The 24,940-nt window shown below is 35.0% G+C and overlaps 3 protein-coding genes and 1 pseudogene across 3 annotated transcripts; 3 read left to right on the top strand and 1 right to left on the bottom strand.

The window, feature by feature from the left end:
* Window positions 1–8,539: 8,539 nt before the first annotated feature.
* LOC140824334 (zinc finger CCCH domain-containing protein 31-like) lies at window positions 8,540–9,956 on the bottom strand (annotated as a pseudogene).
* Window positions 9,957–11,872: 1,916 nt separating this feature from the next.
* On the top strand, window positions 11,873–14,601 carry LOC140824717 (G-type lectin S-receptor-like serine/threonine-protein kinase RLK1). The gene is given in 2 exon segments (XM_073186263.1): window positions 11,873–14,033; window positions 14,036–14,601. Coding segments are annotated over 2 exon segments (2,397 nt in total). The 5' UTR covers window positions 11,873–12,082; the 3' UTR covers window positions 14,482–14,601.
* A 3,907-nt stretch (window positions 14,602–18,508) lies between these two features.
* On the top strand, window positions 18,509–20,956 carry LOC140823257 (G-type lectin S-receptor-like serine/threonine-protein kinase LECRK3). Its single transcript, XM_073184502.1, has one exon. It carries the CDS (start codon window positions 18,578–18,580, stop codon window positions 20,954–20,956), a length of 2,379 nt encoding a protein of 792 aa, XP_073040603.1. The 5' UTR covers window positions 18,509–18,577.
* A 309-nt stretch (window positions 20,957–21,265) lies between these two features.
* Window positions 21,266–23,353, top strand: LOC140823258 (pentatricopeptide repeat-containing protein At5g59600-like). The gene has a single exon (XM_073184504.1). It carries the CDS (start codon window positions 21,266–21,268, stop codon window positions 22,856–22,858), a length of 1,593 nt encoding a protein of 530 aa, XP_073040605.1. The 3' UTR covers window positions 22,859–23,353.
* The last annotated feature ends 1,587 nt before the right edge of the window (window positions 23,354–24,940 follow it).

Here is a 24,940-nt window from a genome sequence, read left to right as displayed (position 1 = left end):
CACTTGTGCTATGAGCACATTCTCCATGATAGGAGCACATCTTGGAAGTGTGTAGCAGGCTTGGAGGTGACCGATATAATTTGGGTCCCTGATCATCGCTGCAAAGATGGACTCCTTCACCCCGGTGCGGCTTCATGGGGGCGTATCTAGAGAAACGCCCGAGATTATTTCCCCGGGCGTTGTCCTCAACTTTCCCGACTCGATCATTTCTTTCTCGGCAGGTGGACTCCCTCTTCTGTCGTTGCGCTTCCTCCATGTTTATGTACTTTTCTGCTCGGGACAGCAGATCCTCAAAATTCCCGGGCTGCTTCTTCACCAAGGACCTGAAAAAATCTCCCTCTTTGAGTCCCTGAGTGAACGCTGTAGTTTTGGTTTAAGGAGCACAAGCCGGCACCTCCAGGGATGCTTTATTAAACCGGCGAATGTACGCCCGAAGAGATTCATCACCTGATTGCTTTACCTCGAACAAGCTAAAAGCAGTCTTCTTATACCTCTTGCTGCTGCTAAAGTGGTGTAAGAAAGTGTCTCTGAAACCTGCAAAAGATTGTATGCTCCGGGGTTTCAACTTTTCGAACCACCTCTGGGCAGAGTCCACTAGGGTGGTGAGGAACACCTTGCACTTGATTTTGTCAGAGTAGCAATGTAACATGGCCATATTCTCAAACCGGGTGAGATGCTCGTCAGGGTCTGAGTTTCCATCATACTCCCGTATTTTGGTAGCTTTGAAATGAGCTGGGAGGGGCTCACTCACAATCTCCAGGGAGAAAGGGCATCCCTGGGAAGTAGCCGGGGTTGAAACCTGAGATGACCCTGCTTTAGCTTCCAACTCTTTCACTTTCTTCTTCAAATCTTCTAGCTCCTGGGCCATAGCAAGGGTAGGAGCTTTGGAAAACGCCTGGAAATTCTCTTCTCTGTCTCTCTCTTTTTCGAGAGGAGACTCTCCCATTGCCTCATTTTCCTTTGACTGGCTGGGTTCAGGTAGGCCCCTTTCTGCGAGGGCTTTTTGTACCGCAGCAGCTATCAACTGAGCCAACTCCTCTGGGAAGTGACTGGGCGATGGATTTTCTTGACCTCCTTCCGGATTTTGAGGACCAGAGTGGTTCCCCGTAGTTTTACGAGTGGTAACCATATCTACGTCTTTAGCTACAGTTCCCACAGACGGCGCCAATGATGTCGACCGGGCAAATCGGTTAATAGCCGGGTGTGCAATCTGCCAAGTCTGGTGTCTGAATATCTGTGCGGTTTGAATTCTCTATAATGAATGGCTGGTGATCTGGGAAGATTGAGTTCCCTATAGCCTGAGGACTAACGCCCGGGATGACCTGAGTATTAATCCTGAAATCACAGAACGTTAAGGGGGCGCCGGAAGTTGTTCCGGCGTATCCACTCCGACGCTCAAGTCAGTGATGTACGCAAAGGAAAACTGAGAGAGAAAGTAAGAATATTTGTGAGTGCTTGTGTGTATTCAGAGAAGAGTCGATACCTCTGTGAAATACCAACGGAGGGTACTTATAGATGAAGCTGATAGATAACTTGCCCGCAAAGTTCGGATGGTGGTCCATGACTTGGGGTCATGGGCCACGTTGCAAAGTAGTGGGCCATGTACTGAGAGTGGACTTGGTCATGGAGTGTGGGAGGATGGGCTCCGCGATGTCCGGAAGACGTGGTGGTCAGGGAGAGAACGTGTCTCTTTCCTGGGTATTTTCCACCCGGGTGCCTTTGAGGTACTTTTCGGACCGGGAAGTTTTTACCCCGGGTATTGGCTAATTACTCACTGGGCGGTGGCTCGTCAAGTGGTTCATTGGGAATTCCCCAGATAACTGGGTGCACAACTTGCCGGGCGTCTGAAGATCCGGGATCCTGGTTTTCACCCCGGCTTACTGAAAGTAATTGTACTTTGATATTTTCTCTCTGCTATGATCTTGCCCGAGTCCGAGAACCTCTCGGGTCAGGGTCTGTATCCGGGCCCGGGTTCCCTTGGGGCATCATTATGTATTCAAGCTCGCTCGTAATATTACTCAGAACATCGAATTACACAATATATGTGCTAGATAGTTATTGTATCTATTATTATTATTAAAGTTGAGACATGAATAACAAGGGCGGAGCTACGTGTTGTCCACCCGAGCTAAAACCTGAGTGGCCTGGTTTATTTATTTTTATTTCTGTGTATTTTTTCAGGCCATTTTGATATTAGACCGAGCAGTCCAAAACTAATACATGTCTCAAATATCTCATCACGGTCACTGATTCAAAAGAGTTGTCGGTCATGACTTCAGTCTAGGTAAATTTCAAATCCTGATTTCAGTGCTGATGAAAAGTAACTATTTTTTTATCTCTCGTATCAAAACAATTTTTTCCAAAAAAATACTATTATTTTTTAAATAAAACAAAATAATAAATCAGTGATTAAAAAAAGTGCATGGTACTTATATATATAAATAATGTTATTATTATATACTATATATATAGGGAAAATTTTAAAAAAATACATCTGTATATCTTTTGTTTAAGATTCAGTACCTAAATGATTTTGTTTACAAATTAATACCTGACAACTCTACAAACTTAGTTTTAGCTCCCTACGAAGATAAATTTACATTTTTGCCCTTTTATTATTTAAATAAATATATAATTTTATCCACCAAATTAATTGTGTTTTTTCCATCTACCAAAATATTAGTATCTATTATGGGGTTTCAGATACTTGATTTTGTTATTTAAATACTCAAAATGTGTAAAAAAATACTATATTTTCGAAAAATAACAAGAAATTCAGTCATTGTTGGTTTTTCATTAAAAATACACTATGATGACTTATTCATGTCATTTTATTTTTTAAAAAATATAGTTGCTCACTCATAATGAAATAAGATTAAGTACTTATTTTGACATATAAAGTATCTATTTTGACGTTCCAGATACGTGATTTGACTCTTTAAATACTCCAAATGTGTAAGAAAATACGAAGATCAGAAAATACGAAGATCGCCATAAATTCAGTCATTATTTGTCTTTTCATGAAAGGTATATTTAGATGATATATTCATCTCATTTAATATTTCTTTGTAAAAAAAATTAAATTCCAAACTAAGCTTGTAAATTTTAAAATATTTAGTTTTACTTGAGAAATACCTATTTTGAGTTTGCAAATACTTGATTTCGTAAATGAGATATTCATAATATGTATTAAAATACTGGTATTCGAATAGACAAAGTAAATTCACCAAATATTGGTATTTCAATAGAAAATGCATTTGGATTACATATTCATCCATTTAATATATTTTTTTGTTAAAATATTTTTTAAAAAATAAACATGAAAATTTTAAAAGTACTTAGTTTTACTTGAGAGGTACCTAATTTGAGTTCATAAATACTTGATTTCGTAAATGAGATACTCACAATATGTTTATATATTTGAATAGGCAACGTAAGTTCTCCAAGTATTAATATTTCTATGGAATATGCATTTGGATGAGAAGTACCTAAATTGTGTTTGTAAATACTTGATTTGACATAGAAGGTACTCATAATATGTCATAGAATACTGGATATTCAAATATGCAACGTAAGTTCACCAAGTGTTGACTTTTAATGGAAAATTCATTTGGATGTCATATTCATTTCATTTAATATATTTCTTGTAAAAAAAACAAATTATAAAATAAGCATGAACATTTTAAAATACTTACATTTTTCTTAAATTTACCGAGATATATATATATATATATATATATATATATATATATATATATATATATATATCAAGAATTGTTGTATTTGTAGTATAGAATAGTAACATTATTTTTTCTAAGTACATTTATATTCCTCCGAGATTTATCGCATCCGCATGCTACAATCCCCTAGCTAAAATTCCGTTCTCAAAGCCTACACAATATCAAAATCATTCTTCAAAATCATTATATATATATATATATATATATATATATATATATATATATATATATATATATATATATAGTTCTGATATGATACGATCATAAATGATGTGTGAACCGATCGATTAGGTAACACTCATCTACTGGATGTGATGAAACATAGAAAAATTATACATCCAATATATGGATGTCACTCATCGATACTTATATAAGTGTGTACGATGAAATTTGAGCATATAAACTGATATATATATATATATATATATTCTTAATATTAATATTTTAATTCAACTTTTTCTTTACTACAACTTTTACTTTTACATATAAAAAAAATAAAATAAAAGACTTTAACTTTACAGACGGTAGAGTTTTGGGACCATCGAATTCGTGGAATAATGTATTCAAATAATCAAATCACGTATATTCTAGTAATACAAAAGAAATCGTACGTAGTCTAATTGGTTAATACGCAGCTATGTACTTTGTTCTAATTTAGGTACATTTGGTTAAAAATAAACGTTATTCATTTTTATATATTGGGCAGGCGAGTGAAATGAGAACATATCACATCTTCTCTAAATAAAAAAGTGACGTCAAATCAAGAGGTTTTCATAAACTACTTACTTTGTGAAGACATTTTTATGAGTTTTTATCCGTGAAACGAGCAAACTGTCTCACAAAATATGTAGTTTGTTAAAATTTCTTGATTTGACGTCACTTTCTTATTTAGGAGAGATGTGGTAGGTTCTAATTTCTATATTTACAATAAAAGATATTATTTTTTCATAAATGATCCGAATAGAATATATTTCTTATAAAATTGACTCGTGATATCATGATCTCATAAGAGTTTTTATATTAATAAAATGAATCTCGATGATGAACAATATACGAAATTTAGGATATATTTGGTAATTATATTATATTTTAGTTTAATACTTTGTGTTTTTTTATTTCTAAGATAGTAAAATACATGCATATATATTTTAAGACTAAATAAATAAATGTCCTAAGTTGTAATTTTTTTTTACTTTATTTTTTAAAAAATATATCGTTTCTTACGAACATAGAACCGAACTTTTGAGCTTATTGGGATCCAAAAATATCTCGAGCAAAAATTTTTACAGGCTGATGAATTTTATTAACAAGCCCAAGGGTATCTTTTTTTAAAAAAAATTAAAGTGAGAGACGATCGTCTAACGCTTTTTAGAATATTGATTTTTATTATATAAAAAATTGTATCTAGATATGATTTTTTTTATATATATAAAAAAGGGGGGGAAATCTTCAAAAGTCGGCAGCCAAACTTTTGACACTAATTGGGTTTTGCCTTTTCAAAATCATTTTCATTGTTTAAATAAAAAGTCTTTATATTCATATGCCCGAATATGCAGCGTATCACTTTTTATATAAAAAAAAATTCAGAATAATATCTCCAAATTTATTTTCTTAAGATGTCGCAAAATACTATCGCTTTTCAAACAAAGTACGTATAAAATTAAAATTAAAACTATCTTTTCAAATCAACGAAGTCATATAATTAGGGTGCAAATCAGTTGTGTTCGTTTCTGGTATCAACTCATGAATTCTGGGTTCTCTTAGGCATCAATCATTCAATCGGTATGCAAGGATGTCAAAAACTTGTGTGAGATGGTCTCACGAATCATATTCTGTGAGATATATATCTTATTTGAGTCATCTATGAAAAGATATATTAATTTTTATACTAAGAATATTATTTTTTATTGTGAATATCGGTAGGATTGACCCGTCTCTCACATATAAAGATTCGTGAGATTGTCTCACAATAAACCTATTAGTCTATCAATCTTTCATTTTGAGTAGTTTTCTTGAATCTCAACACCATTAAATGGCGTGAACCTATTAAAATTACATGTTTGGAATCCAAAGGTTAATTTTGACTACATAATAAATACTACAAACGTAACATGAAAAAACCCGATATACAGTTTACAATTTAAGAATTCATCTATATAAATTTGAAAATCTTATCCAAACAACAAAATTTATTTCCATTAATTCGACCAGATAAATTTTGACTTAGATCTAATTTGGAAACAAAATTAATTGATGAAATAGATTGTTACAAATGAGTCTCGAAATCGATAAATCATTTCAAACTCGAGACATTGGTGCTAAATAAACTACACGTCATCAAATAATTGGAAAAGATTTTTAGATAGATTTTTTTTAATATAAGGATGTACACCGAACATTATCATGCTCGAGCTCGAGCTCGGCTTGTTTAATATACATATATAGGCTCGAGTTCGAGTCGAGCTTTAGTTTGAGCTTTTATCATGAAATTCGAGATCGCCTCGTTTTAAAATTAGTAAGCTCACGAAGAGCTCGAGCTCATCTCGTTAATAGCTTATTTATCATGTTTAACGAGTCTAACTCGAGCTCTCGACTCGTTAAGCTGTCTCATTTCCAAAATCATTAAACAATATAATTTTCGAGCTTGTCTAGCATTCATAGGCAAAAATGTCAACTGAGATATGATAATTTAAGAGGTATGCTTATCATTTTATTGTCTTTCAATCACTTTCCTTTCACTCAAAGTTCTATGTAGAACAATACAAGTTATTATTGTACACTCAAAACTCAACAAACTAGTTGAGCTGAGCTCAAGCCCGTAAAAAAGCTCGCTAGTTTACGAGCCAAATATCTTAAGCTCGATCTCGAAATTGAGCTCATCAACGAACGATCTCAAACAAGCTTTTTACCGAGCCAATCTCCGAATAATTCGCTAAAAACTTGATTACATTTATGAACTTCTACATGTTATAAACTTTTTTAACAATAAGTGACCGACGATTTCGGTTGGGAATAAATCTAGCAAGCGGATTAGATCAAGTAATAGTAATTGGAGATGAGTCCAGGTATCGTACCCACAGAGATCGATGTTTAATTACTAGAATATGAATTATTTTTCCTAATTTAGGCTAATAAAGTCAATTGAGGGGAGATAAATTAATGAAAACTAAATCAAACAATTTAAATAAATTAACTAAAGCAAAACTAATCCAAACTATTAATTTAGACGAAAATTCAAATTATTTAAAAACGACTAAGGCGCACAACGGTACCGAGACAAACTTATAATCTACGTGTCAAATTTAAATTCAATAAATTAATTATTTAATTCACGACGGAATTCCCAAAATTATTCATTGAACGTTCCTTGAATTAATAAACCTAATTCAATCTAACAGTCCAATTATTTCTAACTGAATTTAATTAGATTGAACCGCATTAGATCGCTGTGAAATTCCAGTTTTCCAACCTAAAGTCGCACACTGAAATCGAATACTATTTCTAGTCAATTTAACCATGTGTTGATTGATGTGTGAAGCAAATATTAATCTATCGCCTTCCGGTTTTAGATTAACCAACAAATATTCTATTTAATTGGCCAGATTAAAAGAACACGTGATAAACGACATCAATCAATGAATAAAATAAATAATCTAATTGAATTAAACTCAAAACATCAAAAAATAATATGTCTCAGTCCCTATCATGGCCTTAGTCTATAAAAATCTACTCCATAAACTTAAAATAAAATTGCAATTCACTGTTTAAATTCAATACAGAAAACATGATTAAGAAGGAATGGAAAGAGATTCTCTGTAATTTGTAGCGTGTGAGGAATTCCTCCAACAAAAGTCTTCTGTCTTCCTCTCTTCTTTTCCTTCTTCCGCACTGTTTTGCTATTCCGTCTGCTGTTCCTTTCTTCTGTTATTGGCTACCTTCCTTCTCTTGTACGCTTCTGCCCTTTTATTCTCCTAAATGGATCTCTCCTTTAATTCTTTTTAAGCTCATATCAAGTAAAAAAAGTGTAGATATATAAGATATTTGTCAAGATTTACATAGATTTTCCCAAAAATTCAATATCATCCAGGAATAAGAATATTTATTTCCTTTGAAATCTAGTAAATTTATTTTATCTCCTAATTTAAACACTTTTCACTTTTATTCAAATTTAAAATTATTAATTCAAATAATCACATAATTTGGGATAAAAATTCTAGATAAGGCAAATATTATAAAATTAAATCCCTAAAATATTTGTACGATGTGGCCTTATCAGTAAGAAAAGATGGCAAGCAATAAATATTATTTTTAATTTTAAAATAAAATTAAAATAATGATTCCAAATAACTATTATAATATCAAAAAAATTACATCCACTTTAGCTTACATTATGTACACAGCCCGTAACTTCCACATTTAGCTACTTGAATTGCCTTGCATGAAATATTTTTACTTTTGAATGTTATCATAGAATAATACTAAAAATACAATCAATAAATTGTTATTGGCAATGTTTACGATCATTATATCACGACATTTTGTATTCAATATATGTTTAGATTTAGACAACAAGTGAATTTTATATTGATTTTTTTTCGAATTAATGTACATGTAACGTCATAAATTATTGTGAATAGCTACGGTTGCCTGCACCATTTCTCCGTGTGTCATATAAAAATAAAATCACACTCCTGAAAGATTCCATCTTCTGCAAACTCCAAAAATGTATACTCACTACAGTTGCTATACAAGAAGATCACATTCATACAAAGCCTAAATGAATCTACAACAGTCGAGAATCAAGATCCTACAAACAAGTAAATTCCAAGAATCATAGCAAGATCCAATAACTCAAATTGTTACACCGCCAACCTGAGTTGCACTTTTCACCAAAAGTGCATGATCCTTTCGTGAAATTGTCACAAAGTTTTGTTTTAAAGTTGCTTGTAGGAGCAGGCCGGCCACCCGTTGCCCGATTCATTGTGGGTCGGCCCAAGCCTGAACTCACATTTACTAATTAGTTGATCACGTACCATTTGACCCTCAAGCTCGATGTTCTTCGAGTTGAGATCTGATATGTGATCTCGTATCGCCAGCTTGGCTCCAGTTACACGACAAATTTTCTTAGAGTTCATGCCACCCCTTCCAATGACAGTTCGCACAAGAGAGGCATCGATACTGATCTTAGCAGTAACCGAGGCTCCAAAAAGGCCTGGTTCATTTTGCTCAAAACGACCACTACTGTATCTTCCTGGCATTTGTCCCATAGCATGCATGTAGGTCTTAATATGATGAGCGTGCTGGCATGCCCAGCTCCCACTCACCATGCACATAATGGCACTTGTCTCCAAATCTGCATCCTTCTGCTGTGTTGAAGTTGGTGCATAAACGAGTTTTCAAAGCTGGAGGAACTGCTGGAGGAACTTTAGTAAAAATTATACCAAAAAATTGTTAAACAAACGTATATGCACAAATAAAAAGGAACACGAGAACAATGTACTATTATTGCGAACAGAAGAGGTAGCACAACTAAAACAAGCGATGTAGTAAAGCGAAAATGTGCACTAAAACAAGCGTGCACTAAAACAAGCGATGTAGTAAAGTGAACAAAACAGTAGAATAATGCTCAAATTAAATCAAACCGAGGCCTGTATGAAAATACAGTGTCCTTAAAACAGATTCGTCCCCTCCGGTGTGTGCTGCGAGGCTGAATGCGGACGTCTATTTCCCAGGATACAACGGAAAACCAGTAGTACCGTAGCACAAGGCACCACCACGGCGAACCGAAAAAGTACCTGAACTTTATCACGAGACAGTGTGACGACTGAAGAGCAGCAGCGGGAAGCAGCGGGTGCCGAGACAGGGTAGCAGAATGAAGCTTCGAAAATCTGAGAGTGTAGGTGAGTGTGATGGATTATTTTTGAAAGACTTGATGATGCCTCTGTTTTATAGGCACTCCGGCTGTAACTGTTGGTCATCCGAAAGGCCAAAGGCCAGCCCAGCTGGAGCACCAACCGTCACTCAGCTGGAGCGCGAGCCATGTGAAGAGTCAGGCAGCTGGAAGGTCATTCATAACTGAAATTTCGAAAAAGAAAATTAGCAAAAGCCAGGTGAACCTTGGTGGGAAATTTTGCCTTGATCGGTCCGACATTCGACGCGCCCAGGTCGCGCACGTCCACACAAGTCAAGCCTTTTTCCACTGCAAATCGGGCCCATGATTTGCACCCCTGCGCCTGTGCGCGCGAGAGAGAGCCTCTTGACCAATCTTACTTACACCTCTACAAAGTGTAAATCAATATAAGCTCACCAATGCCTTGTTCTTTTTCCTATGTGGGACACTTCCCACTTACCATCCACAAGCTAGTCTAATTTCTCATTCAAATGGACCAAGCCCAATACTACAAAAGTCCAAGTCCAACAATAGTCCAACAAAAATTATCTTAGAAACTCCAGAGAGAGAAGATCAGTAGCAAAGTCAAATGGTGAAACTGTAGCAAGTAAATAGAAAACACACAGCAAAAATTTTGCACTGAATAAACCTGGACGGAGTTCGTTCATAGACTGCGAAATATGCGGATACGATTTTGACAAAATAATTACATAATCATAATTGATTTAAAGAAATATATATAATTAAAAATATCATAAATTAATATATATGTGACTAATTATTTTATTTTTAATATATACTAGTGCAGTCTTGTTCTGATTTGATTTATATTAAACTAATATTCATATCATAGCTTTAGAAATTAAAGAATGATCATAATATAATATGAGAGAAATAAAATCGAAAATAAATTACAATAATAATTTTGAAAGAAAAGTATTGGTATAAGACCAATTTGTAAACAACATGTTGGTGTCATTAATGATTAACTATTTTGTCTCTATTTAGTAGATTTTTTATCTATAATAATATTGAAGTATAGATATGTATACATATATTATACTTATATATCTAGAATTCATATATTGGACAACTATTATGGATAATTATGTGAATGTCGAAGATGTATCATCCATTTATTGGACGGGATGAAATTATGCTATCAAATAGTTGTCGAAACACTTTCTTAATTATTTTCAATTATAAAATCAATTTTTTAAACAGTTGTCCAAACACCTTTAAACTCTAAAAATATTATTTATGGAATAGATGTTCAAAAAAATATGTATTCTTAAAACAAATTTTAAAATATTTTATAAAAAATTTTTGAATAACTTTTATAAAAATATTCACAAGTATTTGTCCTAACAAAACGTTAACATACGACCACTTCTAAAAAATTTCCCCATTTTTTTAAGTATGTCTCTCTTGATATGGTCTCACGAATTTTTATTTGTAAGACGGGTTAACCCTACTGATATTCAAATAAAAAGTAATATTCTTATCATAAAAGGTTATATTTTTCATGGATGACCCCAATAAGAGATCTGTCTCAAAAAATACAATCCGTAAGACCGTCTCACACAAGTTTTTGTCTTTTTTGTTGTTGGAATTGGAACACTTTTTTTTAATAAAAAGCAAAATATTAAGGCAAATATACCAAAGAGCTATGCAATTTTCCCATATAATTTTCTGTGTTATTAATATTTAATTTCTCGGGTCAGCTCACAATTTTTTCTTCAACTTGGCTAACTAAACAATTCTTGACTTTTGAAACCTAAGACAGATCATTTATTAATTTTGATTTTGTTCCTTGAACGACCTTCTCGACTTGAAAATCATTCGACCAATATATATAACTAATTCAAAAAAGAATTTGAACGGCACCAAAACTTGACCACGTGTTTGACAAAGAGTAATACAATTACATAAATATAATCTAATTTAATATAGCTTAGCAATTCCACAATCAGCTAATTTATATATATATATATATATATATATATATATATATATATCTAATAATACACTCAACAAAAGATAAAATAAAATAAAACACTAACGAAATATTTATATTTATGTGAAAAAATAGAGAAATCAATTATATAATCAATTCAATGTATATAAAAACTACGGGTTTATGAATCAAATTAATAAAACGAACTTCTAATTCAACTCGATTCATGAAAAACTATTATGTTTTTATTAAATATATTGAAAATAATCATGGTCATATGAATAGTTTAGAGAAAAGGCAACATTTGATCAAACAAAACATAAAATACAGTGAAGTCGCGGACCCGTTGCATGCTTTCCAGGAAATATGGACCCAAGGAGACGTGAGCAGCCTCTCGCCCTCTCGAGTTGGCGCATGAAATCGTCTCACTTTTCACTGATAAATAAAGAATTATGAGTGATCGATTCCACACAAACTCCAAAGAATCTCCTTCAAATGACTTCCATGCTCCGTAAGGATCTCATCTTCTTTCTCTTACTCCTCTTCCCGCTCTGTGCTTTATCTCAAAACAGCGGTAATGTAACAGTTGGAGCTTCATTAACAGCGGATGAAAGCTCGAAACCGTGGCTTTCGCCTTCTGGAGACTTTGCTTTTGGATTCCAACAGCTCTCAGATAACAAAGATCTCTTCTTGCTTTCCATCTGGTTTGATAAAATCCCAGATAAAACCATAATCTGGTACAAAAATGGCAGCAACCCAGTGCCTCGGGGCTCCACGATCCGGCTTGTTGCTGCAGGCGGGCTCGAGCTGCGGAATGCTCAGAACCAATTAATTTGGAGCACTGATCTTTCTCCTGATGACACTGCATATGGGTTCTTGAATGATACTGGAAATCTTGTTCTTTTCCGCAGTGATTCGATCCGGTTGTGGGAAAGCTTCAAGAACCCGACAGATACCATAGTGCCTACTCAAACAGTTGAGATTAATGGCATGCTTATTTCAAGAAAATCGGATACAAACTTTTCTCAGGGAAGATTCTACGCCAGGATGCTTGACAATGGAAATTTCGTGTTCAGTTCTAAAAGTGTGATTTCAAATGCAGATTTTGATTATGATTATTATAGTAGCTCGACTTCTGATCTAACTAATGCATCGAATTCTGGTTATCAGCTTGTTTTCAACGAAAGGGCTTTGTTGTTTGTTAGGAAAAGAAATGGGGAACAATCTGATCTTTCACCCCGTTCGGTCCCTCCAGCTTCTGAAAATTATTACAGGGCTACCCTAAATTTTGATGGAGTTCTTTTTCTGTACTATCATCCCAAGAATGGTAATCCAGGGTGGAATGTTGCCAATTCTTGGCCGCAGGATATCTGTCTCTCCATTTTCGTAGACCGAGGAAGCGGGCCTTGTGGCTATAATAGTGTGTGTTATCTCGAGAATAGGAGGCCTACATGTGTGTGTCCGAGAGGGTTCACGTTGGCTGATCCGAATGACCAGTATGGAGACTGCAAGCCCAAAGCTGCCTTGAACTGCATCGAAGGTGAGAAAGGTTCGCCTGAAGATATATTTGAATTGGTGGAAATTAAGGATACAGATTGGCCATTTAATGATTATTTACAAATAGCTCCTAGTGCAGAAGAAGACTGCAGATCATCTTGTCTGAATGATTGTTTCTGCGTTGTGGCAATTTACAGAAATAATAGCTGCTGGAAGAAGAAACTGCCCCTCTCTAATGGCAGAACTGACGCGACTCTAAATGTCAAGGCCTTTTTGAAGTTAAGAAAGGGTGATCCTTTTTTGAATCCAAATATTTCAACTCCAAATACCACAAAAAAGAACCAGAAGACATTGATTCTCATCGTATCAGTGCTCTTAGGCAGCTCAGTGTTCATAAACTTCTTGTGCATTACCGCAGCTTGCGTAGTATTTTTCCTGACATACAACAAAAAGATCACAAATTCCAACACAACCCTCACCTCCATCGGATCAAATCTGCGTTGCTTTACGTATAAAGAACTCGAACAAGCTACCTCCGGGTTCAAAGAAAAACTGGGAAGGGGTGCTTTCGGGACAGTATACAAAGGGGTGCTGCCGAATTCTTCCGAAGCCATTATAGCAGTGAAGAAACTCGAAAGGGTTGCTAAAGATCTTGAAAAAGAATTCAGAGCCGAGGTAAATGTGATCGGGTATACTCATCACAAGAACCTTGTTCGCCTCCTCGGATTCTGCCATGAAGGGCCAAATCGGTTGCTAGTATATGAATATATGAGCAACGGGACACTAGCAAACTTCCTCTTTGGTGAAAAGAAGCCAAGATGGATCCAGAGGACTCAAATGGCCATAGGTGTTGCCCGGGGACTGACATATCTGCACGAAGAATGCAGCAACCAAATCATTCACTGCGACATAAAGCCTCAAAACATACTTCTTGATGAACACTACGATGCACGGATTTCGGATTATCCAAGCTCTTGATGATTGATCAGAGCCGGATGTTGACTGATATAAGAGGAACGAAAGGTTATGTCGCTCCCGAATGGTTCAGGAACACAGAGATAAACGTGAAAGTCGACGTTTACAGCTTCGGTGTGCTGCTTCTGGAGATTGTTTCTTGCAGGAAAAGCTTGGAGTATATGGATTCTGGCAATGAGGAGTTATCTGTTCTTACTGATTGGGTGTGGGATTGCTACACGGAGGGGAGACTGGATCTTGTGGTGGAGGATGATCATGAAGCGTTGGATGATTTGAAAAGGGTCGAAAGAATGGTGAAAGTTGGGCTTTGGTGCATTCAAGAAGAATTGTCTCGAAGGCCGAGTATGAAGAAAGCTTGCCTAATGCTTGAAGGCATTGTTGAAGTTGAAGATCCTCCATGCCCGTTTCCTCTCTCTAGTTAAACTAGGATCTCATTTGTCGAACACATGTTATTTTATGTAATTATTTATTAAACTATTTTATGTAATTATTTAATAAATTTAATAAGTAGGAACGTTTGAATACATACATAAATTTGTTTATATAATGTTATGAATATATTTAAATTTTAAATATGGTTATAAACATATATTTATATGATTTGATATAACTCTCAAAAGAAATATCCATCTTCAACAGTCAAATTAATTTTTTTATTATTACATTCGAATTATATTATATAAAAAAGAATTAAGTAATTAATCAAACACTCATACTTAGAAAATTAATCATTAATTCTATAAAATAACACTTCTTGCATCACACACGTGATGTACTAGTATATGCAAAAATAATTTTTTTTTGGTAAAAATGGAAGTTATCATTTCCCCAATTATTTATTATTAAAAAAAGCATAGGAAAAATCATATTAAATATTAGAATCAAACGCTTATCATTAGACCAAAATCTATAACTGTTAATCAATGATCAACATTATTTCCTTAAACTTATGGTAACGCAGAGTGCACTTACTTGAGTGTTAATGGGTCGAACTGTTAGGCTCATAAGTCCGGGGAGGTGCGTGTCTATCTGTTGATGTTGTCTCATATCTTTTTAAGATGTGTCATTATCTTTTATGACACACTTTGCCAACTAAATCAAGCGATGTAATGTCAGCAGCTTGAAGAACGAGAATTCTCATGAGATCACTTATCTCAGTATTACTCTAACTCATGTACGCTTAACCCAAAATACCCCCCAAGAAGCATAGAGAAATAGGTTTCTTGGGAGACTTGAACTCATGATCACTGTGATACTAATTGTTTGGATCACACACTTACCTCTAAGCAAATATTATAGTTGTTAGCCAATGTGCAACTTTATTTCTTTATACTTGTGGCAGCGCAAACTGCACCTACTTGAGTGTTAATGAGTCAGATAGTTAGGTCCATGAGTTCAAGAAGGTGCGAGTCTATTTGCTGGTGATGTCTCGTATCATTTAAAGATTAGTTTTACCATTTTCCTTACATCGACCTGTCTCCGGCAGAGACAATATTAGCCGTTAAGATCCGACGTCACTCTTTTACAGTCCACCTAGCCAACCAGATCAAGCAACACAACTTCAGCAGCTTGAAGCATGAGAACTTATCAAAGATTACTCATCCCAGTATTAGTCTACGTTTAACCCAATATTATATATATGTACCTAATGCATTAATTAGAAAACATAATTTTGAATATATGTACATAATGCATCAATGATAAAACATCATATTAATAATTAAAAAGGGAGAAAGAAGATTAAATTTACATTTTAATGTCTGTAAATTTTTTTAAAAAAGATTCCTTATTATGATCACATGGTTTAATACTAAGCCAAAAACTATAGTTGTTAGTTAGGACGCTACTTTATTTTCACATATCTGTATATTCGTGGCAGCGCATAGTGCGCATGTTTGGGTGCTAATGGATAAGGCTGTTAGGCCTATGAGTCTGGGGAAGTACGTGTCTATCTGCTGGTGTTGTCTCATATATCTTAAAGATCAATTTTGTTATTTCTCCACCACCGACACTGTCTCCACCACCCGTTAAAATATGATGTTACTCTTTTATAGTTTATCTAGTCAACCAGATCAAACGACACACTATCAACAGTTTGACAGACGATAATTTTCCAAGAGATCACTCATCTCATTACTACTCTCATTCATGCATGTTTAACCAACATATCCAAATAAATCGATATCAGACGGCTCGTTTTTTTCATGAATTATGCCCTTAAAAAGTATGCTAAAAATAGAAGTTATCATTGTCCCCTAAACTTTGTTACTAGAAATAGTATATGAAGCATCATATTGAATATATGTATCTAATGTATTAACGAGAAAACATTATATTAAATATATGTACATAATACATTAATGAGGAAACATCATATTATATATATATATATATATATATATGTACTTAATGCATTAATAAGAAAAATCAGATTAAATGTTTAAAAAAATTTACATTTTAATGTATGTAAATCTTAAAAACATGTTCCCAAACAAATTAGTACCGGACAATCGGTTTTTACATGAATTATGTCATTAAAAAAATAGGAAAAAACTTGTGTGAGACGGTCTCACGAGTCATATTTTGTGAGACAGATCTTTTATTTTGGTCATCAATGAAAAAGTATCACTTTTTATGCTAAGAGTATTATTTTTTTTATTGTGAATATCGGTAGGGTTGACCCGTCTCATAGATAAAGATTCCTAAATCAATGGAAAATTAATTTTTAAATTATGAATAATCCCACAATCCAAATGAAGAATAATTAAAAAACAAAATACCTGGCATTGGATGGCCTCCTATTTTCATTCTATTTTTGTAACCAATCTTTCATCTTCAAATAAAATTTTCAAAGTCTAATTAATAATATGTTACAAATTGATATATACATTGTGTGGAGAAACTTCATAGTATCCTTTTCATGGTTGGAGAGAGAGGCTGGAACGATTACAATTACGCAATCTTTCAAGGCAAATCAATGGTTGAGCTAAGAAGCATGGTTCTCGACAGTATATTTAATTAAGGCAAAAACTTATATAAGACGATATCATGGGTCGTATTTTGTGAGACAGATCTTTAATTGGGTCATCCATGAAAAAATATTACTTTTTATGCTAAAAGTATTACTTTTTATTGTGAATATCAATAAGGTTGACGTCTCACATATTAGGATTCGTGAGACGGTCTCACCTGAGACTCACTCTTTAATTAATTAGTTCAACATGTAAGTTTCCAATAACCATTTTTTCACCAAAAAATAATTAATGTATATATGTGCGTGTATTGGAAATTATAGTTATATATCTTTTGTATATGAAAAAAGAAAAAGAAAAAGAAATTGGTCAATCTTTTGGTTTAAATTGAAAGAATAGTCGTTGTTTGATTTTTCTCATAAAGAAGTAATCGAGTAAAATTGATTTTGATACACAAACTATTTATAAATCGACAAATTGATATATGAACTACTTCTAAATTGAAAAATTGATACATGATTAAAACTAAAAATCAAGTGTACACTTAACTTGTGTTTTTTTTTTAAGTCCAACTTGTATTAATAAATTCAATTAAGTGCAATTTTTATTTTCAAGATTATTTAATTTATTTTATCGATCAATCATTTTTTTAAAAAATTACATTACGATAAATGGTTATCAAATCAAATATACAACTACAATTTTTTAAAATGTGAAAATGTATATTTGGAAAACTCAAATCATACGTTTGGAAAAATAGACTCCAGTTTTCTCAGACAAGTCTTCGGAACAATTTGATCTATGATAAACTAGGAATGTTATTCATATGAATTGAGAAGAAATTTGTAAAATAATATTGTTCAAATATTTAAAAAAAAAATGACATTCTCTAGTGATTTTCTTAAAAATAATAGTCGATCAAGATTAAAAAAATAAGACAAAAACTTGTGTGAGACGGTCTCAGAGGTCGTACGGTTCTTTTATTTGAGTTATCCATAAAAAAATATTACTTTTTATGTTAAAGAGTATTACTATCACATGAGGCGCACTCAAAAAATAAAATACCCGACAAGAATAAGCCCTTCGGAACTTACCTCATCAGGCCACGAGATCTATTCAAATTTCATTTGACTAGACGCTGCAAATGCCGGTCTTTGAGTTGGATGAATGAATTATTAGAGTCGACTTTTCCAAAGCTTAAAGCTTTGGTCGTGTATTTAAGTTATTTCCCACTTCTTTCGTACTCAGACCCTTTGAAAGTTCCTTGTTTTCTATTTAGAGTAGGTCTCATGTGAGACTGTCTCACGGATCTTAATCCGTGAGACGGTCAACCCTACCCATATTCACAATAAAAAGTAATACTCTTAGCATAAAAAGTAATACTTTTTCATGGATGATCCAAATAAGAGATCCGTCTCACAAATATGACCCGTGAAACCGTCTCACACAAGTTTTTGCCTTCTATATTTATTAAGTTCTTCCCCACTTCAATCATATCCAGACCTTTTCAAATTGCATGCCTTGAGTTTTTGCGTTCAAACGTCGAATGGCTTTCGCAGTTTTTTGTACAATATTGTTCTTCACCATATTGGTTTTGCTTCCACTATCATCTTCTGCACAACGCTACAGCAATGTTACTTTGGGTGCATCCTTAGTTGCAAACAGCACAAATACCAGTTGGTTATCACCTTCGGGAGATTTCGCTTTCGGCTTCCAGAGGATTGCGCCTGATGGAGACTATCTGCTGGCCATCTGGTTCGATAAAATACCCGAAAAAACCATTGTTTGGTCGGCTAATCGTGGTAGTCCAGCAGAAGAAGGATCAAAGGTCCAGCTTCTTGCGGATGGCGGTCTGGAACTCAGTGGTCCACGAGGCGATCAGATTTGGAATGTTGCCATGTCCAGAGGGGTTGCCTACGGCGCCATGCTCGACAGTGGTAATTTTGTGTTGGCGCTCAATTCTTCAGCTATAGTGTGGCAGAGTTTCGAAGTACCAACTAATACTTTGTTGCCATCCCAGACACTTGAACAAGGGGGTAGGCTTGTATCCGACTATTCCGACACGAACTACTCAATGGGGAGATTCGTGTGCCGGGTACAAGATGGGCAACTTGCGTTTCAGTCCCGAAACTTCCCCATGGATGATGCCGCGTTCACGTATACATATTGGTCGACTCAAAATGTCCCCCCTGCCTATCAATTGATCTTCAACGAATCTGGCTACATATTTCTTGCAACAAATAATGGGACCGTACTTGAGTTCTTGTCTAGTAGTGGCCCTTCAACGAGCATGTTTTATCAGAGAGCGATACTGGAATATGATGGGGTTCTTCGGCACTATGTCTATCCTAAATTTGCTAATTCAACAGGTGGGAGGGCGATGGAGTGGTCCCTTTCACAGTCTTCTCCTTCAAATATATGTTTGTTGTTTCTTGGAGTTACTGGATCAGGTGCCTGTGGTTTCAATAGTGTTTGCTCTGTGGGAACTGATACGAGGATAAATTGTAATTGCCCTGATGGATACTCTCCGATGGATTCAAACATAAGGATCAGTGGATGCAAACCGGATTTCGCCCAACCTGAATGCGATCAGCAGTCACAAGAAGCTGACCTTTTTCGCTTCACCGACTTGCCTAAAACCGATTTTGTTTGGTCTGTTTATACTGCCTTTGGATCAATGACCGAGGATCAATGTCGACAGGCTTGCCTTGAGGATTGTTTCTGTCCTGCTGTGGTTTATAACAACGGAAACTGTTGGAAGAAGAGATTCCCTCTTTCCAACGGAAGATTTGATGCTAATTTTACTGGAAAAACGATGATAAAAATACGAAAAAACAATGAGACAATACACACTTCTAGCAGTAATTCAAAAAAAAATGAGAGCAACAGAACCACTTTGATCATCACGCTCTCTCTTTTGTTGGGTTGTTCAATGTTTTTGCTCACTCTTACTTCGATTTTTCTGTGTCTCTTCCATTTTAATGGGAAAAAATCAAGTACCCTCCATCCAGAAGTGAACTTAAGAAGCTTCAGATTTAATGAGCTACAAGAAGCTACAAATGGATTCACAGAAGAATTGGGTAGAGGTGCTTCCTCAACAGTGTACAAAGGCACTCTGAGGAATGAAAACGACAGAGTGGTTGCGGTAAAAAAGCTGGACAAGATACCTAAAGAAGCCGAACAACAATTCAAAGCCGAAGTGAGCTCCATCAGCAAAACCAACCACAAAAATCTAGTCATGTTGCTAGGATACTGTGATGAAGGTCAGAACAGGCTTTTGGTGTACGAATTCATGAGCAATGGCTCACTAGCAAGCTTTCTTTTCAAAAAGCCAAGGCCTAGCTGGTACAGAAGGGTGCAAATTGCACTTGCAACTGCTAGAGGACTGTGCTATTTGCATGAAGAGTGCAGCACTCAAATCATACATTGTGACATTAAGCCTAATAATGTACTCATAGACGATTGCGTTACAGCAAAAATAGCAGATTTTGGGTTAGCGAAGCTTTTGAAGCCCGATCAGACTAAAACCACAACTGAGCTAAGAGGGACCAGAGGGTATGTTGCTCCGGAGTGGTTTAGAAATATGCCTATTACAAGCAAGGTTGATGTTTACAGTTTTGGAATCTTGTTGCTCGAACTCGTTTGCTGCAGAAAGAAGGTCGAAAGATACGCTGAGGATGAGGCAGAGGTGATTCTTTCTGATTGGGCTTACGATTGTTACGAAACAGGGACATTAAAGCTATTGGTGGAAAACGACGAGGAGGCCATTGAGGATATAAAACGATTCAAGAAATTCGTGATGGTAGGCATTTGGTGTATTCAAGAGGATCCATCGTTGAGGCCTAATATGAAGAGAGTAGTGCATATGCTTGAAGGAGCAATCGATGTGCCTAATCCTCCACATCCCGAATCCTTCATTTCTTAGATTCACCCTTTTTGGGGGGTAAAAAAATGCTCTTTTTGTTCTCTGTAAATCCGTTTTATAAGTCTCGCTGTCTCTTTTACACCGCAATTGTCAAGTAGTAGTGTATGTGTTGAATGTTGGCTGAAAGTCTGTGCTTTTTTTTTTTTAACCTCAGTTCCAAACCATTCTTTCATGGTTTTTTTGAACCCAAAACCTATCGAATTTCATCCATTCTTTCATGGTTTAAACGCATATATTTGCATGTTTCATTTTCACGGCTGTTTTTAATAAGATGGATTTTTCAGGCATTATATTACCTCTGTCCAGAACATGAAAAAGCTCCTACGTTCACAAAACAGCTCGTTTTGTCATCATTTCGGCTTATTATTGGAGCAATGCTTGAAACCGAGAGCACTGAAACCCTGTCAGCAAATCCACGCATTAATGTTGACGACACGAGTCGACATGAATTCTTTTTCTTTAAGTTCAAAGCTCATAGGTGCATACGCCAGCTGTGGGGATTTGGGTTCATCGAGATTACTCTTTCAAGAGTCTCCAAACCCGAATATTTTTGCTTTCAACTGGATGATTTTAACGTTAACTTTTTCTGGATTTCACGAAGAAGCAATTGGGTACTTTTCTTCATTGACAAAATCAAGAAATCCCGACATTTCTCATAACGAACACACTTTCTCGGCTGTCTTGAAATGTTGTGTCGGTTTGCTGGACCTGAACTTGGGGAAACAAGTTCATGGCATGATTTGCAAAACGGGTTATGGAATATATGTGCTCGTCTGCAATGCTTTGATGGATTTGTATAGGAAGTGCGGGAAGATGTGCTGCGCGCGAAAAGTATTTGATGAAATGAGTGAAAGAGATGTAGTGTCTTGGACTAACATAATTTGTGGGTATTCTGACGAGGGGATGATTGGAGAGGCTGTTGATTTGTTTGAAAGAATGAGACTGGAAGAAATTAAAGCTAATGAATTCACTTGGAACTCCATCATAGTTGGGCACGCCAGGAATGGAGATTGTGATGGTGCCTTCAAATTTTGTACTCGAATGAGAGAAGAAGGATATGTTCCTGATTTGCCTACTTGGAATGGAATGATTTCAGGATTTGTTCAAAGCCATAAGGCTAGTGAAGCGATGAAGCTGTTTTACAGTATGTTGGTTGCTGGAGTTAAGCCTAATCCGGTGACTGTGACAGGGCTGCTCCCTGCGTGTGGGATGATTGGTTCACACTCTATGGGTAGAGAAATTCATGGCATAATATATCGAACAGAAATCTATGTCAATGCATTTGTGGCAAGTGCTCTTATTGATATGTACTCAAAATGTGGGAGCGTTAAAGATGCCTTGAATGTTTTCAACATGACGTATACCAAGAATGCAGCTTCATGGAATGCTATGATCGGCTGCTATGGGAAGCATGGGATGGTAAATTCTGCTATCAAGCTTTTTGAAAAGATGCAGGGAGAAGGAATACAAGCAAATGAAGTTACTCTGAATGCTGTTATTTGTGCTTGTAGCCATGGTGGCCAAGTCGAGAAAGGAGTGGATTTGTTTGCGACCATGGTTTCATATAATGTCGTAGCAAACCGTGAACATTATGCTTGTGTCGTCGATCTTTTTTGTCGTTTCGGGAGGATGGATGAGGCTTATTCTATTGTCAAACAAATGCCGGTTGAGGGTACTAATTCAGTTATTGGAGCTTTTCTCAATGGCTGCAAGATTCACGGAAGGAGTGATCTTGCTGAAAAAATATCCGATCATCTGGGGATGGAGATGAGAAAGCCAGGAGATTTCGTGACACTGTCGAATATATATGCTTCTGAAGGGAAGTGGGAAGGTGTTCAAGATGTGAGGGAAGTGATGAAGGACAAGAGAGTCCAAAAAAAGCCTGGTTTTAGTTCGGTTTAGAAGTTGGTCTGGTCTGGTAAATGAGAATCTTGAATGGTGTACCCTTAACAACTTGAGTCTATCGGTGGGAACATTGCGCATAATCTTGCTTGCACTAACCTGTTGGTTCAATCTCATAATGGAAATTGGTTCGGTAGCTTTGCTGCCTTGTTTAGGGACGAAAGATCTCGGGATGTACAGAGTAGCATAACTTGGTTACTAAAAAGAATTACATTCTTCAGCTCTGATACGAACTGGCAGTGAAATATCTGGACTTAGATTTTGAGCAAGAAATCATATTGACAGTTGAAATAAATTGAAGTTTGATCTTGTGTTTTTGTGACTATCATGTGTTGCCATGGTTTCTAAGTAAAAGCATGATTGAAGCTTGCAACTCGCATTCCAAATCTCCTATTGTGATGGCAAGATTCTGTACATGTCTTGTGTCAGTCACTAAAAACCTATTGTAATATATGATATTATCCATTCAAAATGCATATGTTCTTTGGGGCCTCACCGAATAGGTTTTGGATTAGAGACTCACTTATGTGGATTGTTGGTTAGATAAATTCTCATGTCCCCCATTGCATTCAAAACAATCCATGGGTTCTTCATTTTCTGTGGATAGAATTTGCACTTGATGTAATAAATCATAGGCTCAATGGCTAAAAATATAGAAATTCTAAAGCCAAAAATTCAGATTTGAATCATTGTTCGCCGATAATTCCTCCAAAAGATAACAAAAAAAGTCATAATTATCAAATTAATTTCGGAAACAACGAAAATATCATATCAGTGTATTTTTTATAACTTTGATCAACATTTTTTAAGAAAATAACTTCCTCAAATGTATTTCAAATATACTTGAGTATATCATTTTCTTTAAAAAATTCGACTAAGATTATTTTACTAATTTCCCACAGTCTGATGCTTGAAATAAGGTCTTTTTCTTTAAAAACCTCTTTGGGCATAATATCTCCAAAATGGAGAACAAATAGACCTTCAACCAATTCTCATTTTCACCTTCTATTTTGGAGCGCGTTAAATACCAAATAGACTCCAAAATTGTCAAATGATCCTTTTTTTTTTTAATGATTTTTAATCTTGACAAAAACTTGTGTGAGACGGTCTCACGGGTCGTATTTTATGAGACATATATTTTATTCGGGTCATCAATGAAAAAGTAATACTTTTTATGCTAAGAATATTACTTTTTATTGTGAATATCGATAGGGTTGACCCGTCTCACAGATAAAGATTCGTGAGACCATCTCACAACAGACCCACTCTCTAATCTTTTGATTAATTTCATATATATATATATATATATATATATATATATTTGTTCTTTTCCATCTCTTTATTTAATTTAGTGGTTTTCCCGTCCCTTTTAAAATGATTTCAAGTTTTCTGTCTTTTTCCCATTTATTTATGAGTGAGTCTCATGTGAGACCGTCTCACGGGTCATAATCCGTGAGACGGGTCAACCATACCCATATTCACAATAAAAAGTAATACTCTTAGCATAAAAAGTAATATTTTTTCATGGGTGACCCAAATAAGAGATCCGTCTCACAAATACGACCCGTGAGACCGTCTCACACAAATTTTTGCCTTTATTTATTGTAATTGACTATTTGGAAGAAAAACCAAAAGAAAATAGTAAACCATCAACAAATTAAAACAAGTGTACATAAACAATAAAAATAGACACATTTTTAATCGATTACAATCATGTTGTTTATGATCGTCTCGATTTATTTCTTATACATGTATCTTTAATGTTATGTGCATCTCGCAATTTGATGACATAATAAATTTATTACTTTTTAAACAATTGAGTCGAATACACATTTAGTTGAGTCCGGTTAATAATACCAATAGTAATTATTAATTGTTCATAATATTTAATGGTAGAGAATGAAAAAATAATAAAAATAAAGAATTTGATAAAACTTAAAGAATATGCGTTGAATAAAATTTTAAAAATTGTTAAAAATTTTAGTTTGAGACAAAATCGCGAGTTCGAATACTACTACGAAAATATACTATGGGCTTGAATACTTGATGATAGCAGGAGAGAGAGCTGATTGAATATGAATA

This window comes from Primulina eburnea, chromosome 2 (genome assembly GCF_022965805.1).
Source record: "Primulina eburnea isolate SZY01 chromosome 2, ASM2296580v1, whole genome shotgun sequence".
Taxonomy (NCBI): Eukaryota; Viridiplantae; Streptophyta; class Magnoliopsida; order Lamiales; family Gesneriaceae; genus Primulina; species Primulina eburnea.
Note: the sequence above shows the minus strand (reverse complement) of the source record. Positions and strands in the feature narration are given on the sequence as shown.